This window comes from Hoplias malabaricus, chromosome 16 (assembly GCF_029633855.1).
Source record: "Hoplias malabaricus isolate fHopMal1 chromosome 16, fHopMal1.hap1, whole genome shotgun sequence".
NCBI classification, from domain to species: domain Eukaryota; kingdom Metazoa; phylum Chordata; class Actinopteri; order Characiformes; family Erythrinidae; genus Hoplias; species Hoplias malabaricus.
The window spans coordinates 12,741,531-12,761,965 of NC_089815.1; the positions used below are offsets into that span (position 1 = coordinate 12,741,531).

General features: G+C 37.7%; 1 protein-coding gene across 5 annotated transcripts in view; it reads right to left on the minus strand.

Moving 5' to 3' along the window:
- ptprsa (protein tyrosine phosphatase receptor type Sa) overlaps window positions 1-20,435 on the minus strand; it is a 403,088-nt gene that overhangs the window by 39,250 nt on the left and 343,403 nt on the right. For all 5 annotated transcript variants that reach the window (XM_066647371.1, XM_066647370.1, XM_066647369.1 and 2 more), the window contains 5 exons: window positions 13,341-13,464; window positions 11,108-11,283; window positions 6,445-6,564; window positions 4,326-4,480; window positions 3,403-3,688 (listed from right to left, as the gene is read on the minus strand). In XM_066647371.1, the coding sequence (XP_066503468.1) occupies window positions 3,403-3,688; window positions 4,326-4,480; window positions 6,445-6,564; window positions 11,108-11,283; window positions 13,341-13,464 (861 nt within the window). The remainder of the gene's footprint in view (window positions 1-3,402; window positions 3,689-4,325; window positions 4,481-6,444; window positions 6,565-11,107; window positions 11,284-13,340; window positions 13,465-20,435) is intronic.

The following is a 20,435-nucleotide window of genomic DNA, read 5'->3' on the forward strand; positions in this document are numbered from 1 at the left end:
AGTCCAAAACATTCAGTACCATCGCAGACTTCGTCTGTTGGATACTGCTTAATACACTGAAGCTAATTTTGGCTCTTCTTCTCTGTGTCTTTCTGGTTATCTAACCCCCTTCTTCACCTCAAGCTCATAGCCTCATTGCCTTTTCTACCACCTTTCATTTTGTTATACTGGACAACACTTGCTCCTTGGAGCACAAGTTCTGGCTTTCCTTACTCCATCATTGGAATCTCATCTCCTTTTTCCTACAATGAGTCCATCTGTATCCCTTAGACATCCAGATTTTTCATGACATCAGTCTTTCCAACAGCTTTGGCAGTTATTATGGAGGCCACTGTTTCACTTCTCCAGCCCACACACTTCGTTCTCCTTGCTGCTAGGCCTAATGAATTTCCTCAAGTTACTCAAGTCTGCAGCAATTCATATAACCAACAAAAGGTTGTCCTAGATCCTTATCATTTATGTCCTTTATGTGTTGTCTCACCTGGCATTCAGTAATTCACTAATTAATTCTCAGAACCATTCATGTTCCACACTACAGAAATGTAACTGCTAACTCACTTTCTTGTTTTCAGTTTCACTTTGCAATCTTTTTTTTTTATCTGTGTAGTATGTAATTAGGAAATGATTGCAGAATCAAAATATTTACAAACATAAATACAAGTATATTTAAAAAATTGCATTATGTCTTTATGAAACAATATATTGCATCAACATATTTCATTATAATGAAATCCTGTGAATCTGACTTGTTTTTCGAGCACATCTCACAGATACTCAATCCAACTGAGATCTGGTGAATTTGGAAGCTAAGTCAATACACTGAATTATTTTTCATGTTTCTAAAACTATCCCCAAATTTTTTTGCAGAGTAGCCACTGCATCATCCTGCTGCAGGAGGCAACTGCCATTAGGGTACATTGTCTGCAACAGTTTTTTAGGTAGATGTCCAAGTAACATCAACAGAGCATTGCATTTTCTCTGCCAAAATTGCCCTCTTGCCATAGTGCATCCTGGTGCCATCTCTTCCACAGGTAAACAATACACACTCATCAGTGCTTTTTACATCCACATGATGTAATAAAACAAATGAGATTCATCAAACCATGATGCTTTTTTAAACTGCTCCATAGTGAAGGTCAGATACTATTTAGGCAATTTAGCTCATCACTGATCTCAGAGGAGATATAATGAGCTTTAGCACTTATGAAATTTTCACTGGTTTACCAGTTGTTCTTCCTTGGAACACTTTTTTTTTAGGTAACAGCTCACAGCATATCAGGAACACTCTACAAGACCTGCCATTTTGAAGATGCTCTGACCCAGTTTTCTACCCATCACAGTTTTGCCCTTGTCAGATTCACTTAAACCTTTATATGTGCCCATATCTACTGCTTCCAGCACATCAGCTTCAAAACTGACTGTTCACTTCACAATTTATCCCTCTTTTTGACACATTCCAAGTTTCTATGTGGAAACATTGTACACATTTGCAGGAAGCAAAATCATTGCATAACATTTTTCAAATTAATAATCAACAAATTATTATATAACATTACAGTCAAATAATTGTTTTGGTCTGTTATCAAATGCAAAATGAAATGTCTGGTGTGATGTTTTATTAAGGTATTGTCTGCATCTGCAGAGTGTTCAGTGGAGCGATACATTGAATTGTGGTGAAATTTCTGATTTCACAATATACTGAATTGCTCCCTAAAAATCCTAATCAGCTGCATGATCAAATAGAAACAGAAAATAACACTGCACACTATTCCTTCCTTTACATTTTTCTCTGTGGCTAGGAGGGTTAATACACCATGCAGTCTAAAGCAACACACTGAGAGGCTGCAATCCCCTTATATTCATTAGTGAAGGCCACAACATACTTTCTTTCCCGCCTCTCACATAGTCCTTTGCTAATTCATCATCATCAACTATTAATTACTCATCTCGTCCTTCTCAACTTTTGCTTCTCCATGTTGCTGTAAGAGTTACATAATCACCATCCATTGCAGCAAAAATGTCTTCCCAGGAGATGGCAATCAGGTCTATCATTTGGCTAACAGATGCATCCTTCCATTGCGAGAAGTAATTTAACAAATGATTACACAGTGTAGTACAACATGATGCATGCATTTGGGTCAACAGCCACTCTGGGGGGAGTGGGCTTTAATGGAATTTAGCACACTGCATCATGTCAACTGCTCTTCAGCTCTGAAACTCAAACTAACAGGCTTATGTAACCTCATGGTACATCAAAATAATAATAATAAAAAAAATGACAAATATCAGTATCAAAATACTCCATTATTTAAGGTTTGATAAATATTATACAAAATAATACTCCCTCTCTGTAATTAAATGTGTTCAGAATAGTATACTGTGACATAATACATTTTTTTCTGATATGATAAAATATTGTTATATTGGGTCTGTCCCAAAACCTAGTGAGCTGTCTAACTAGAGAGCGTTTTACGTCATAGTGTGTCACTCCCGACACTTCCCAATTCTTAGATACCTCATTATGCTGTCTAATAAGATATCTTAATTTGGCCAAATTTTAAGGCAGCATCGAATCCTTCCTCAGCCGAGGCAATCCCATGATGCAATGCCAGAACAACATCCATCCATTTCACTCTTCTCCCAGAGCCAAAATGATTAAAATCGCAATAAAATGGGAAGAGTAGAATCTACCATGCTGAAACACTGAAGCAACGCAATCTGCTGAGGTAAAAAACACACGTTGCATGTGGTGGGTGGGAACAAGCCATGACGCAATTGCTTTCTAAACAGAGCATCTCAATAATCAGTCTCATGAGGACAGACGATCGTTAGAATGCTGTCTACTTAAACAGCTGTCTATGTAGTCAGTGCCTATGTAGGGAGGCCTGTAGGGTATGGGACAGACCTATTGCCAATGCTTAATTACCATAAAAATACAAGTTCTGGAGCAGCGGTACATGAGCCATTTGCTCCTTACCAAAGGTACTGGGCTGTGAGAGTGATGGACCACAATCAATTTGCTTTTGGGCAAGCCAGAGTTGCTTTTCTGATTTCATGATTTAGATTTGAATAGAGAGTCCTGTGTATTTTCTTGATTGGCATGTTCTGTCTGTTTGAACATCACATTGTACACTCTCTGCACCTCTTAAGGCAAACTTTATACTAGTTTTTTATAGTCACAGAACATTTAACACAACGTTATGAGTAACCCCAATGCCTAATGTTTGGTTCTTAGCGCAGATAGGAGCACCATTACACAGGAATAAGATTCCTTGGGCAAGACGCTTAATGCTACATTGATTTATCTTCTGTCTTTAATGTGATTAAAACTTAGTATCTTTAGGAAAGTCTGCAAAATGAGAAACATGTAACTGTTATGAGTGGATTGTAAGAATGTGCTACCTTGAACTCAAGCTCCATGCCTGTGACATGTTCTCCAGGTTCCACCTGTGCTAGTTTCTGGATGTAGGAGAACAGGCTCCGTGCAGCCACTTCTGTGTTACCACAAGCCACAGCTTCCAGCAGTGCATCATGGATGAAACTGTACTGATCCTCTGTCTGCACCATGTAGTTCCTCTGAGCTCGCATCAGTGTCACATGACCGTAGATGTCCACTGTCTTCTCATGCTTAATGCGCTCCAGCATGGCATCAATCACTATAAAGCAGCCAGTCCTACCCACACCAGCACTGAGAGAGAGAAAGAGTGTAAATATTTGACAGTGGGGAAAGAGACTTAAAGTAAAAAAAGATTTTCACTTTCTCTTGTCAATTCATGTGGTAAACAAAGACTTAAAACACAAAATAAGCACATAAGAAATATAAAATGAGAAATTTCAAGAAGATTAACACAAATTCTTCATTTTTTTTAATAAAAAAAAGAAATAAAATCCCAACTTTTCTGGAAATGTGCCATTTCATTATGTTATTCATTCATTCAGGATTCAGGGGAGCCAGTCCTTCACAGGGCAACACACACACACACATACTTTCACCCACACCTATGGACACTTTTGAGTCGCCAATCCACCTACCAACGTGACACCACGGACACGGGGAGAACACACCAACTCCTCACAGACAGTCACCCGGAGCGGGAATGGAGCTCTAGGTCCCTGGAACTGTGTGACTGCGACACTACCTGCTGCGCCACCGTGCCGCCCCATTTCATTATGTGAATTTATTAAAGTTTAAATAAGGGTGTTTTCTGTCTTTTCCTGTTTCAATTGTAATCTGAACAGTATATCACCTTTAGATTTTAATTATAAGTACTAGTATTTTCAGAGGTGAGGCAGAACTGATCGGTAGGATGTGTTTTAAAACTGACCTGCAGTGGGCAATGATCGGGCCAGCATCTGGCGGGTTGCAGGTCTTGACCCTCCTCAGGAAGGCCAGGAACGGTGTGGGATATTCGGGAACGCCATGGTCTGGCCATGCTGTGAACTGGAACTGACGCACCTCACGTTTTTCACTAGAGCCATTCTGGGGAGAAAGAGCGAGATGTAACAAAATTAAATAAAATGACACGTATAGCTTTATGCAACAGAGTCTCAATTTCTTATTTGAATCCCATTTAACATAGTCCTGTGGGCACACTGCTCTACAAATTCTTGTGTTTTCACTTCTCCCTTCATTTTTGATCCAAATAATTAGCACATTAACAACACGTAACAGAAGTGGATCTGTTAAAGTAGGGAACACAGAACAATGCACAAGGCCGTGTGCCTTCATGTCTAGGAGTTAGGACAACACTAATCAAACCACATTAGCCCACAGCAATGTATGAGAACAGAGCTTGCAGATGTAACAAAAATTCAGCAAACACTAACTCAATAGAGCAATGACATACTTCACACTGTGGCTGTATCTGCTCTTAGATTTCTTAGCTTGCCAACATGTCTAGTGAAGTAGATGTGCAGATGTTGTGCGTGGCATAACAAACAGAAGACACTGGTTTGAAGGCTCTCACAGAAATAATTTTAGAGAAGAGAGGAATTGAGAGCAAGAGAGAGAGAAAAAAAAAGAGAGAGAGAGAGAGAGAGAGAGAGAGAGAGAGCGAAAGAAAGAGAGAGAAAGAGAGAGCACTCACATTGTTCTGACCTCTAGTTTTTTATTTCTAAAAGTGAGATATTTCATTTCATCTCAGTGTCCCTGCTTCCCTGACAGAGGCTTCTCTGAATAAATAAAATATATAAACAATGTAATTAAGCAAAAACTGGCCTAGTTTTCCTCATTTCTCTCTGGATTTCTTCTCTGAACCACTGTGTGGTTATGAGGGATAGTTATGAAGAATTTATGATTCCAGATGGCTTGATATGACTGGGTGATAGACTGGGGAACAAGGAGGAAGGAAGTTTATATGAGTTATAAATACATTTACTGTAAGTGATGTGTATACACTGTGTCCAAACCTTTGTAGACATTTTCTAATAAGCCATTTCTGCTACTTCAAAGTACACTCAGTGTTAACACAGGCATTTTCTTTAAGCTTTGCACACACAGCTTGTAAGCTCTGCGTAGAAGAGCTCTGTCTATAGACCATGTACAATGCCAAATATCAACTTGTGGGGGATAAATCCTCCTAGGACTGGGATGGAGAGCAGAAGAACAGTTCTCTGGCTTGATGACACTCCATCCAATAACTTTCAAATTACTTGTTTGTCGTTTTTAATTTTGACTTAATTGTCCAATATTAGAACCTGACTTCTGTAATGTTTATATGGATGAATGCTTCTAAATCCTCACAATTTTCCAACATTACACAACAGTGTATGAGTTTATTACTGCAGCCAATGTGGGAAAAACATCCTTAAAGTTCTCCTGTGTAACTGAACATTTTATCGTTTTAATACTGCTGTTTACTTATACACTTTATGGTTTATTGTTTTGTACAGTTTATTTTCAGCTGTATGCAAAAGTCAGAATACAGTACAATAAAATTTTTTGCAATTAGGTTAACACATTTTCCATAGGACACTTTAAACCTGAAAGGTAAAAAGTTCATGAACAAATTTTTAGGGCTTGAAAAAATTTTTTATATAATGGTAGATTATAAACAGCCTGATGGCAGTTGAGCTAAAGCATTAAATCCAGTGATAAATAGAATCCATAGGTATGTCAAATGCAATGTCATGTTAAGTCAACTGCTATTTTAAATTCATGGCCACTGCCATATTAAATTTGCTGCTGTGTTAAATACAATGCTACATTAAATTCACTGCCCACTTAATTCAACAACTACTTTAAATTTACTGCTAACAATGTAAATTAAGCAAATCAAAAATATATCTGCAGTGTATTCTGTGTAAAGAGTATGTACTTCGACGTCCTGTTTTGACAGGTTTTCATTTAACAATGTCTTTGCTTGTTTTTATAATGTAATAGGTGTGTTTTTGTCAGCAAAAATGATTCATTCCTCAGCGCTGATTTGTGGCTGAGTTTCCTACCTTGTGTAAGGAGAAGGTACGAACACAGAACGTTGCCAGCTCAACAGTGTCCAGTAAAGTAACCTGAGTCATTCCATAAGTCTCTGTCCCCCGGCTCGGCCAATACTGATCACATTTAATCTGAGAACACACAGAAACATAAACATTCAAGCAGTGTTAACTCAAAATTAAAGAATTATAGTTAGCCTCACTCTCTAAAATGAGGAATTAATCTTTTCAATCATATAAAAGGCAAATAATAATAAAATTAAATAATAAAAATATTACTAGCCCTGTGTAAATTCACAGGTTTCACATAATTAGAAATCTAGTAGCTGTTAAAATTTATATCTAGAATGAAGCTCTACCTAAATTAATGTCCATAATTATTAATAAATAAAGCAGTAAAAATATGTGATGAGAATCATACAACTTTTACACATTTGTGGGAGCAGCTGTGGCCTTGAGTTTAGAGAAGCAAGCTTGAGGCAGGAGGGTTGCGGTTCAGTTCCCGAGACCAGCAAAGGAAAATTAATTCATGGCTAAAGTGCCCTTGAGCGAGGCATCTCACCCCCAAATTGCCCCCGGGCGCCGAGGTGGTTGGCAGCCCCCAGCACCGGTTGTGTATGTGTTCACTACCCCTAGTGTTTGTGAAGAATTGCATACTAGTGTGTATTTGTGTGTTCACTCCCATGGATGGGTCAAATGCAGAGAAGCAATTCCCTAAGGGGATCGGGAAAGGTGTTTCTTTTCCTTCTTCTTCTCCCTAACAGCTATAACAGTATTGTTAGAGTGCTTTTTACCTCCTGATGTTGGCAAAAAAAACAGCTTTACAGAAATCCAAAATTAATACGGAATGAAGAAACCCATTTGAGCAAGCAAAGTTGACAATGGCAAGGAAATACTATTTCAAAGCTTGATGAAGAAACCTGTATTTTGTATAGGTAGTGAATGACTTAAGTAAAGGTCACTGCTGGTTCATCACAAACCCAAGAACACAGTGATGACAGATGCCACAGATATGATGTTGCATATTCACTTCACACACAGAATGCCACCAGTTTCGAGTTAATATGACAACACAGTTAGAGAGAAAAAATAATTTAATTTGATTAAATCTTTAGGGTCCATCAGAAATACACAAATTAACCATAACCTCATGAACATGACGTTTCTACACTCCATTCTCTCAGCTGCGCTGACCAGACAAAAATACTCATAGTTCTTCAGTTACAGAATGTAGTCCACCTTTTGTACTAAATACTTTGTTTGCATCCTCTCCTTTCACCCTGTTCTTCAATGGTCTGTTTCTGATCCACTCATACCAGCTCAACACACACACACTAACCACCACCATGTCTGTGTCACTGCAGTGCTGAAAATGATCTATCACCCAAATCATACTTACTCTATGGGGGTCCTGTGGAAGTTCTGACCATTGAAGAAAAGGGTGAAAACAAAAGAAGAAACTAAAGTATGCAAAGCCACAGAAGGGACTACAGTCTGTAATTGTAGACCTACAAAATGCTCCAACATGGTCAGCGGAGCTGAAGGAATGGATAATGAATGTAGAAAAAAGTTGGTCATAATGTTATGATTGATCGTTGTAGATTCAATTGAACGTAATTTTGTTTTAAAGGTTCATAAAAATAGAGGCACACATCTTGATATTATTTTTCACTTTGCTAGCAAAAATATTGGCTCCACATACAGACAGACACAAAACAAACCTGAAAACATTTCCTTAAATCAAAAACAACTGGGTTTGTCTGGCTTCACTTAGTTTCAGACACTGCTGGGTGTGTGACCAGACTGACAAGTGGCTGAACGAAAGGCTTCACACACTATTTCCCACACTTCATATGCCTCCCCACCGCTCACGCCTGAGCCAGTGCTATGTTAACTGGCCTGGCAAATGTTTTCCTGCCCCCCTTCCAGACCATCGCTTCAGGAATGGACCCCATACTGATGTTGAATGGACAGTGCTGAACAGCTTTGTGATGCAATGTGACAGGGCACCACTAAAAAATGTGCAGGTTAACACATTCCCTGGTGTTTTGCACTGACTGTAGCCTGAAGCCCTCTACTCTGATTGCATCTGACAGGGCCTTAATGCACTGTATGCAAACTCAGTGGATGGAGAGAGGGTTGGAAATAATTTTAATGCAGCCATAGGAGGATCTACTTAACCCCTTGCATGTTAACAACCTGTCAGAAAATCCCACACTTCAACTCACTCTTATATATGTGTGAGTATGTGTGTGTGTAAATTCATAATGGTTGTTGCATAACACATTAATTACTTAATAATAATGATACAAAATAAAGTTGATTATTTTAAAAATCTGCATGTACTTTAAACTTATAAAGTGGTTATTGTTATATGTTATTCTGAGAGATGTTAAAACTGAGAACTGTTTACAATAATTGTTCAGTCATATTGTCATACAGTCATATTGATGTTTCAAATGTATCTAAAATATTCCTCATAGAAAATTATTAAAAGAATAGTCTGAGAATGTGGTGCCCTACTGACACTGTTTTATAATACATATAATTGAGAATTGAGAAACTATTTCTACTTGAGAAACTATTTCTACTGTCAAATGTCACATTCAGACCTCCAGGTTATTGAACAGAGCTATAGAACAAATGCGCATTTATTGTACCAGTCTGTATTCTCATTATTTGAGCGTATTTGGGACCTGAGACTGTAAGTAACATTGTAGCTTTGCTTTATCCGTACCTCGTCAAAGAAATTTGCAGCTATGAGGCCCCCAATACCCCAATATTACCCCAATACCCGCGTGGTTAAAGCTCAGCCCCCCAATCATTAGTCTCTAGTGACGGCCTGGTTTTCACAGTATTTAGTCATTACAATTATTTATCCATGATCATTGCCTTCATTTTGGTCCATGTAACCTGTTGTGTATGGAGATACTCAGACAAGGGCGTGGGACCATTCAAAGATTTAGCACTCTCTATAAGAAGCAGCACAAAACAGTTCATTTTATTATGTTTTCTCACTTAGTCAGCCCACTATAAAACTGTCTGGGTTGTTTTATTTCAAAGTATGTGTGCTTGTAGGCATTACGGACCCCCAAATTCAAATGCTTGTCGAAGAATTTAAAAGTCCCCCTTAACTCTCTAAAGACGGAAAACGTTTTTGAAGCTGATCGTGTAACTTATTGGACATTCTGGGATATAGACAATCTTCTAGACCTTCTGAGCAATGTGTAGTTATCAAGAGATAGATTTGACCATTGTTCAATATATGAAATCACTAGAGAGCTATACAGTTGCTATTTTTTTTTCACATTCTTCTAAGAGAATACCTTTCTACTTCCTGGTCCAGTTATGTTTTCTTTTTTCTTCACTCCTTTCATTTCCATTATGTTATTTTAAAAGCCATTAAGACAGCTCTCAAACAGTGATGCTCAATAAAACCTTTTTTTTTTTTGGAGGCCCTTACAGCTACATAACCTCAGTCACTGCAGTACTGCAGTAAATCCTGTACAGTTTTCTCTTAGTTAAGTAAAACATCTGAGGGATTTTATGCAACACACTTAAGTAATTCCCTTAGGTAAGAAAAAAATCCTCCCTTCAGGGCTGTACATAAGTGAAAAACTTAATGTGTGTTATGCAACTGAGACCAGAGCTTCTACTCACTTGTTTTTCTCCCCTGGGTCTCACAGTAAAGTCAGCTGTGAATCATTCTAATTCAAATATGGCTGAACAGACCTGTTTAGACAGGGTAGGAATTGTACTGCATGTCACAGGAATTTCAATAAGAACCCAGGAAAATGTGTTACCTTGTGGAAAAGGGTTATTATTAAGTCCTCTTTAAAAATTCAACACAGTCTTTAATCAATTATGCAGTTTGCTAATCTGGATGATACAAACCACTTGGTTTTCTAGATATAGTACAACGTTTGAAAAGCAAATATTAGATACCAAAATACTGCTAAAATACTGATGGCTAAATAATAAATTTGGAGTATAATGATTAAAACTGGAGTTTAGACAATTGAGTCTTGTGGTAATGTCTGTTAATGCTGCTGGATAAACATAGCTTTGAATTCCATGAATTCCATGACCTAAACTGATTTAACCCTGGTCTGGTTTTGGTTTAGCTGGTGACCCAGCATACCAATGTTCACATCACAACACTTACTTGTTTTGTTAGAGGTTTTTCTAGAGGTGGTTGAAAACCTGTATTTGGAAAGCTGCATTTAGTGACAGAAAAGCCTCCCACTAATGGATTCCTCTATCTCTCTGTGAAATTGGCCACGATATCGAGATGGAAGGGGGAGACAATTATCTGCTATGACTGGCATGAGAGAGTCCCTTTCATTTGCTCCATTTTTACATCCGTTTCTCAATCATTCAGCCAGAGATGATATTTCAGCTGAAATAATATCTGATTGTGCTATAAGCCCATAAGATTCCGTAGCTTCTTCCGTAAGAAACTGCACACACATCAACTTCATGAAATCAGAAAAGCTCTATTCTGTGCAATGTTAACATAATATATAACAAACTTCTTTTAATATATTAGCATGCTGAAAATGCCCATGAATCCAATTACATCATCCATAATGTAGCTTGAAAAAGACCATACCCAGTCAATTAACCTCATAAATTAATCATTGAAGGGCCTAATACAGCCTTTAGAGTGGCTTACCCGTGACTTCTCTTCTAATCGGGTCATCATGACTACAGTTGCTGACCTCTGCTCCCACACCATCCTCCAGAAATCCCCAAATGTCTCTGGAAGTGGGCCTTGCGTGGCAATATAGGCGTTTTGCTTTCTGTAGCCATCTATGTAGTTAGCATTGATGTAGTCACTGCCTGTTATGCCTAGAAAAAGAGAGTAGAGGGGAAAATATAAGTGGTACAAACAGAAGACATTGACATATCATTTTAATAAGAGGATGCACCTGCTTTATGTTTCATAAAAAACTCCCCTTATCAAAAAATGAAATCCTTTTAATGACCTTTAGAGAGACCAAGCAAACGAAACATGGAAGGTTGTGGACATGTTCTCGTTCTCTCTCTCTTGCTGTAACTTATACGTTTTAGTCAGTAATAAATCACCCCTAAAGTAGCCACCACTTCCTGTATTTCAGTGGAGCCTGTCTCAATTGCTGTAGGCTTGGAAACAGTGATCCGTGAACAGCTGATCTCGCAAGAACCAAAGAACAACTACCCTAAGGCTTTGGTGCAGTAACATATAACACCAAAGCTTGCACCAAAGCAGGTGATTATAAGCTGTTTTGTTGAAAACTATTTTAAATATTTGAACCTTTCAACTAGCCACTTAAACACACAAAAATGTACCCCAAACCCAGTCTTGAATGTGAATTTTATTATATCATCCTACTTTTAAAGCATGTTCTCATGTTTTATAACATATACTCATGTTCTTTCTACTGAATAAGGTGAATAATTATTGAAAAATAACATTTTGGTAGCTGTGCTTTTTGCGTCATTATACAGTTTCAACTTCTGTAGAACAATATAAACAAATCCCTGTCAATTATACAGTTCATTCCACACAAAAATTGCAAACCCGTGGCCAGAAGGCCAAATAGTTGTTTTCATACTTTAACAAAGCGCAATGAAACACTCAGCTGGGTTCATTTTCCAGCTCCACCAAAATAATAATATAAAAAGGCTGAAACTAGCAATCAGAATGAAAAGAGAGTGGCATTAATAAATGGCTCGACAGAGTGGTGGTGGCACAGAAAGCTTTAGTCAGAGCTAAGTGAACAAAAGAGTGCAGCGTGCATGAATCGTCCCACTGCTGCAACTAATGGCAAAATCACTGCGCTGTAAAATGAAAATTTCAAACTTGATTAATTTATGTATTTATGGGCGCTGTCTCTGTGATTATTTGGTTATGCTGTGTTAAGGCTAGGCTAAATAGGTTTGTTGCAAACTACCAAAATAAATAAATAAATAAATCCAATAAAACAAATCAAGGTGCAATGGAATTAAGGGTCACTTATGAAGAAAAGCAACATCTCTGCATAAAAATAACTGCAAATAGTTTCAGGTGTTTTGATGGATGCAAGCTGGTGATTTTTGAAAAAATTAATCTAGAAGGAATGTAAACTGGTCTTTCATTCTGTTACAGCTGTTATAAAAACAAACTTTCGTCAAAGGTTCTTAGGAATCTTCCTGTCAAAACAACTACACTGAATGACTGAAGGATTAGGTACACCTAATGAGTCTACACTCATCATCTATCTTATCAGCTCCACTGACCATACAGGAGCACTTCAGTTCTACAATTACAAACTTTATTTCACCCGTTTCTTTGCATACATTATCTCCATTTCAACCTGCACTTCAATTGTCATGACCCATGCATGGCCACCACATTGCAGGTATGATTTGGGTGGTGTATCATTCTCATGTGTTGTGCTGGTATGAGGAGATCAGACACAGCATTACTGCTGGAGTTTTTAAACATTGTGTCCACTCACTGTCCACTCTGTTGGACACACCTACCTTGGTGGTCCACCTTGTAGATGTAAAGTCAGAGACAGTAACGTATCTGTCGCTGAACAGATGTGTTGGTTGTCTTCAGTCTTTCATCGATGGACAAAAGATGCTGCCCACAGAACATCTGTTGTCTGAATACTCTCAGTCCAGCAGTGACACTGAGAGATTTAAAATCACTAGCTCCAATCGTAGCAGCACAACACACACTGACACATCACCACAACATCAGTGTCAGTGCAGTGCTGAGAATGATCCACCGCCTAAAACATACCTACTCTGATACAGACTCGTGATAAACATGCTGATAAAATCTGTTTTTCAATGGAGTTGATAGTGTGTGGTGTGTGAGTGGAAGTACAGTTTCTAATTTTCTAATAAAGTTAATGCATAGCTGGTCTGATGCAGACCTTCAATGGGGGCCAGAATGACACGGGAGTGGTCATAGGCAATGACGTTAGCATAGCGGTTCTTTGGCTTGTTGACCTCAAGGTTAGAATGCTCCCAAGTAAACTGCTGTCCTGGATCAATCGACTGCAAAGAAGGAGAAAAAACATTAAGGAACACTGAATTTTACACTAATATTAACAAAAAAACATGCCAACTGCAGAATCAAGTATATAAATAAATTAAGGCAGAAGGATATAAAGCAGAGAACTGAAGAAAAAAAGAGAAGAACAGAGGAAAAGCACAAATGAGAATGAGAAAAAGATGCAAAAAAGAATGAAAAAGAAAAAGGATATAAGAGTTTAAAAAAAACAAGAGAAAAATATAAGAAAGAGAAAGTTGCAGAGAGATAAAGCAGGAAAGAGCACAGCGAGTAATAAAGTAGAGAGAAAAGAAACAAAGCAGAAATATAGCATAGCAAAATACAAAGAGAATTTGAATAAACTAGCATGAGAGAGAGAAAGAGAGAGAGAGAGAGAGAGAAACAGAGAGAGGGATATGCCGAACAAAACGATAAAGCTTTGCCACACAATCTGATGTTAAAGAGTTGTAATTAAAAGCCAGACTACTAAAATTTCCAGACATCCAGTAAGGTATGTTTAGACACATCACTCTAATGACAGTGAGTACTAGCACTGGAAATATTGATCAAGGAATGTGCTCTTCCTCAGAGTGATAATGGATGAGGGGGAGTGTGTGTGTCTGTCTGTTTGTGCATATTTGTGTGTGTGCAGACTGAAGAGAGGAGAATCTGCCCTGATGCTGGCAAGATAAAATGCCATCACACTCCCTCTATGAGAAATTCTGAATAAATATTCTATTCCCATTCTGGGTAATTTAGCACTCCATTATGATTCTGAGCTTGCACTGGAGATGGCTCTTTGTCTCTGTGTCTCTCTCACAGCTCTGGGCCTTGAAGGAGGTTTTCATTCAGGCCTCTAGCAATCTTGCAATGCATGCTGAGATGGGGGCTAAAAAGGCACAATAAGTAGCTTGATATTGCAGTTACTGATGAAGTGACCACAGGCACAGTCCTCTATGATGCTGCTTTTTAAAACTGCACCTCCAAATGTTTGGGTCCCTTCAATGCAGCACATTTTTGCAGGCCAGCAATCTGCTTGAAAATATAATAAATAATCTGAATTTGAGGTCCTTGCCTTAGCTTACTGAATCAGAAGTTGGTGCATATTTCACATCTTTAACGTGATGTTATGTAGTAAACCAGGACTATTGAGAGATACAATTAGCAGGACTTGGTTTTATCTCATGATTTAATTCACTGATGAAAAAAGCTGGCATTTCAAAATAGTATTCAACTCATTGGAAAGAATCAGATGTCCAATTCAATTTCATTACATTTTGTGGAAGTCTTACTCAGTACTAACTTGTATGGTGTTAGTTTAAGCATCATTTACCACATTATGTTCAAGCCAGCAGTGTTTTCTAATTAAACAGAAATTGAAATTGACATTGAAAACACTTTCTGGCACTTTGAGGATGATACTAGAATTGAACTGGTGTTTGGTCTGAACTGGTCATCTATTTTCTCAAAACTGTGGAGCTCTGAGAAATTTAGTAAACAACATGATTGGGTGACTTCAGCATGCCAGATTTAAAAAATGTTTTAAGCAAAATGTAGGACAAAATCTGTTAAAAGTGGCAGTAAGGCTGTGGAACTGGGTCAAGCCTGACACACTTGTAAAATAACGCCGGATACCGAAGTCTTTTTGGATTCAGACAAATTTCAAGCTCTAGTGTGACATGCATATACAATAATCCCTCTTTATACAGCAGTTTATAAATTAATTTTGCAAGGACTTATAGTGAGAAATTTCAGGAGAAATTCCTCATACTGCATCTTGTATATATACACACTCCATCCTCCGTAATGTTGGGACGCTGAACAAAATGTAAATACAAACAGAGTGCAATAAATAGCTAATCATTTCATACCTATATTAGATGAAGACAATGTTTCAAATGTTGAAACTGAGAAATGTTATTGTTTTTTGGAATACATGTATTTAGAATTATATCCGAGCAACATGGGAAAACTGTTGGGACTGGGCACAAAAAAAATTAATTAATTAATTAATTGGATTCATGGACAACATGACTGGGTGCAAAAAGAGCATCTCGGAGAGCTTGAGACTGTCAGAAATAAAGATAGGGAGGGGTTTGGCCTGCTGGGTTAGGGTTATATGTAAACATTCATTCATTGTCTGTTACCGCTTATCCAGTTCAGGGTCGTGGTCGGTCTGGAGCCTACCCGGAATCATTAGGCACAGGGCATGAACACACCCTGGAGTGGACGCGAGTCCTTCACGGGGTGACACACACACACATGTTCACTCACACACTTACACATATGGACATTTCTGTATAACCTACCAATGTGTTTTTGGACCTTGGTAGGAAACAGGGGCACCTGGAGGAAACCCACGCAGAAACAGAGAAACACACCAAACTTCACTAACACAGTCACCCGGATCAGGGCTCAAACCCAGAACCCCAGGACCCAGCTGTGTGACAGGGACACTACCTGTTGCAACACCGTGCAGCCCATACAAGTATACTGTATATGTTGGATATAAAATATTACATTTTCTTTATAATGTCAAGTGTTTTTCAGACCAAGATACATAATTTCTGATTTATTGACACATTAAATGAGACATATAATCTGTGTAATTCACATTAAAAACAAACAGAAACCATTTAGAATGTAATAATAAAAAGGAATATATTTTGTTTTTCTGAGTGGGAACACCCTCAACTATTGGAGATGTGGTGGTGTTCATTATTAACCATTCACATTTGTGTTAAACAAGTAATAAATATGGTATGGCTAATGGTACAAAAATATTTACATGGCATTAGAGATACAATGGAACAAAGTGAAGGTGATCATGAACAAGTGAATAAAAACAAGGCACAACAGTGACTGTACTAGGAACTGAATATTCCTCCAAAACTGATGAAAATTTAAGAAGAAAACTGGTCCAGCATCCTGCCAAGAAGTCTACAGAATCAGCAGGAATTTCTGGCAGGTACTGGTTATGTACTACATGGGCATCACGGTGGCACAGCCGGTAGTGTGGCTGTCACATAGCTCCAGGAACCTGGAGTTGTGGGTCAGAGCCCCGCTCCAGGTGACAGTCTGTGAGGAGTTTGGTGTCTTCTTCCTGTGTCCGTGTGGGTTTCTTCCAGGTGCTCTGTTTTTTTCCCCAGTCCAAAAACACACGTTGGTAGGTGGACTGGCGACTCAGAAGATTGTCCATAGGTGTGAGTGTGTATACCTAGCCACTGGAGTGAATCGCATTGCAGTGCAGGTCTCAAAGCCTGGATAAATAGGGAGGGTTGTGTCAAGAAGGGTATCTGGCGTAAAAACTGTGCCACATCGATGGTGCGGATCGCAGCTGATCTGCTGTGGCGACCCCTGACAGGAGGGAGCAGCCAAAAAAGAAGATGACTGGTTGTGTACTACATGTGATCTCCCTTATTTTTTATATGTCTGGACTTTGGAATAGGATGGCAAGACAAAAGAAAAAAAAAACCTCCAAATGCACGTGGGGAAACACACACATATATATATATATATATATATATATATATATATATATATATATATATATATATATATATATATATATTCTGATAAAGCCAAGGTTGAACATTTTGGCCATAATTACAAAATGTTTCTTGGGCCAGGAAAAAATAAGTAAAAAAAATTCACCATTCCTGCAATGAAGCATGGTGGTGGTAGCATTATGTTTTGGGGCTGTTTATCTACATGCAGAACTCTTGCTTTACTCAAGGTGGAGAGAATTTTCAAATACCATATGATTTTGGCACAAAACCTAAAAAGATTATATGCTGTAATAAAATCATAACAATTATAAAAAGTATAGAGTATTAGTTTAAGGGTGTGCATAATTGTACATTTTATTTTCATTATTCCTCCCTGAAACTTTTCAGATTATTTTTCAATTTAATTGTACAGATCATATGTCACACAAATGTTCTGTAATATTTTTTTTTACATCATAAAAACCTGTCATTTTGTATCCACTGTATAATACATCTACCCCTGTTCTCTGATTCTGAAACATAACTGACTGATTACAGTGAAAGCCCTTGATAAGTTCAAGCATGTGATCGAGGAAGAGATCGTAAATCTACTGAACACTATGGACCTGCTGCGATGAAATTCCTTTGTCTTGACTTTAAAGAGTAATCTCTCTCTCTCTCTCTCTCTCTCTCTGTCTATCTCAGCACAGCTTGCTACTAATAACTAATCACTCAGCTCTGCTTGGCACACTAAGGCACCCAGATGAAAAGTCATTCATCAAGAATATAACAAAATTTAAACATTTAAATTACACTTCTTTTAATTCAGTCATTTGTTATTTCTATGGAGAGAGAGAGAGAGAGAGAGAGAGAGAGAGAGAGAGAGAGAGAGAGAGATTTATAACATATAATATATATATAACAGTGTCTCTCTCTATTTCCTCCCACACAGTAATCAGAAATCAGAAATGTGGGCTTGTGTCTCTGAGAGGTCAACTCATTTTACTGAGCTTCACTGGCTAAAATAAAAGGCTGTATTCATATATTACAAATTTCACAAAAGCTCCAGTTCATTATATAAAAAATGTATAAGATTAATAATGCCTAAGACAAGTCCACAATGACTACGGTCATAAAATGTACCATTTCAACATGTGTAAAATTACACAGTCTGTGTTAAAGTAACTTAGACTGCTTCCTCAGTAAAGTAATTTAGAAAAAAACATAACTCCAAACTGGAAAAGGGTGGAAAAGTATGAATACTAAATTTCATTGTAGACAGTAACCTGTAGCAGCTTTACTCTGTATTGCAGCAGTGGCCTAATGATTAGAGAAAAAAGCTTTAGGACTGAAAGGTTAGACCATTCCAATTTGGTAGTGTGCAAAATAATTGTATAATGATGTGGTTTTAAAGAAGTGTCATTCATATATAATCAGTGTAAGCACATGGTCTCAGGTTTACGTGGCAAACTTTTGTCAAGCACTACAAGACATGGTTACATTGAAAAATACCAGTTAAACTTTATTGTGCCAAAAAAGAAACCTTATATTAACTGTGTCCAGAAGTGCCACTGGTATTTAAAAAAGACAATGCGAAAACACATACTGGACTTACAAAGGCACGGCTGTAGTAGAGGGTGTAAATGCGGGAGTGACTTGCCTATCCTCCTGATATGTCCTCAGCAGTGAATGTGTTTTGAAATGCAATATAATGCTTACCATGACCCTGTACTTTGGGCAAAATTACACTTGAAAAGGCTTATCATGTGATGCCTGTTAGCTGTTGTGAAAAAGAACTTAAATCATTTGCACAGTAAATGTTTTATTGTACCAATACATTTTTAAATATGTTGCAAAGATTAAAACTTTATCTGAAGTTGTAATTTTGAACTTCTAATTTATGGTAGAACTTGTAGGTTATTTGCAAACTTTTTTTATCTCATGTTTTAGTGGTCAGGCATTATAGATATACTTTATGACCAAATATGCACCACTGGTGCTCATCATAGAGTTGTTGCATAGTGCCATCTCCTGGTCAGATTTTTCTGTCTGCATCCTTGAAACACTTAATGAACTCTAATCACTGTTCTTCTCTGAAGTTGTTAATGTAATTAACTCTAATTAGACTTAGATGGTGCTGCTTTTGTACACACACACACACTTTATTTTTGCCAGTGAAGCTGTTGCATCTCTTTAATACTCTGTGGCACACCCCCAAAATCTGTGAATTTAGACAATTTAAGGTGCACCCACTATGGAATCACTATGAAACCATGTAGCAGCCATTTGTAAGCTTATTATGATCATTAGATAATCCATTTTCTGAAATTCTTCATCCTGTTCAGGGTCTCAGTGAACAGAGAATATAAATCATCAGTCTAATGTCCCTTTCGGAAATCATGAACATTCCATGTGGCTGATATTTTCATTATGATCTTCTACAGTTCTCTCCGCAATACCCAATGCAGGAAAGTGAAAAATCCTAACTTATAAAACACTGTGTCTCATGTTAATTGCCATTACAATGCTTTGCAAATTTTAGATTTTGACACTGTGAAAGCATATTTTAATCTTATTTATTTTAGCAACAATCTGTTGCCTATTTTTCTATTTTCACTGAAAATCAAATGTAATTCTTTTTATCCTTCTAACAATTAAGCATGTCCATATAAAATGCTTAAAAACACATGGATGAAAACTTGATGACTGTTAACTATACTAAGGTTAATTTACTCATCCCTCTATTATGCAGTCTGCCATTACCATTATGGTCAATGCCCCACCACTTCTGTTCCATGTCCAATGTTTTTGTGTAAATTGTTATAAACTGCTGGCTGGGCTTATGGCTTCAGTACTGCAGCACAATATAATTTAAGAGCAGGTGGTGGAGGAGGATGTTTGCTCTATGCAAACAAGTCTGATTCAGCAATCCACATTTCTAATCAACAGCACAATTTAGTTCCTGAAGCCAACAGTGTGTTCTGAGATAGGCTTCAAGTTCAGACAGCTGCACAGTTCCAGGACAACTGCCCCACTGCTGCTAAATTTTACAGCTAGAACAGCTCTGAGATGAAAGTCTGGCCATTTATTGCCACAGCATGTAAACGAAAGCAAGTCTCACAATGACGACCTGTAAGCTTTCAGCAACTCAGGCAGTGCTGAGATTTTGTATGCTTTTAGAAAGAAATCCATATTTGGATTAATTTGTTTTATAATTTAAGCTGACAGTGAACTCATTTTGCCTTTTCAACCCAATATATCAACCTGTTATTCAAAGATAGTATATGGCACACTGAATAGTTATGTGTTAATACTTGAATCGCAGACATATTCATTTTCCTTTTATGAATTATAAAATTATTTTTGAATTACAATTTTGCAGTTGTGAACCTCTATTTCCAGAATACCATGAGTGGGCAGGAATGAGTCATAATGACAAAGCAATATCATAAACTCAATAAGAACCTGAGTTTAAGTGCTGGATCCAA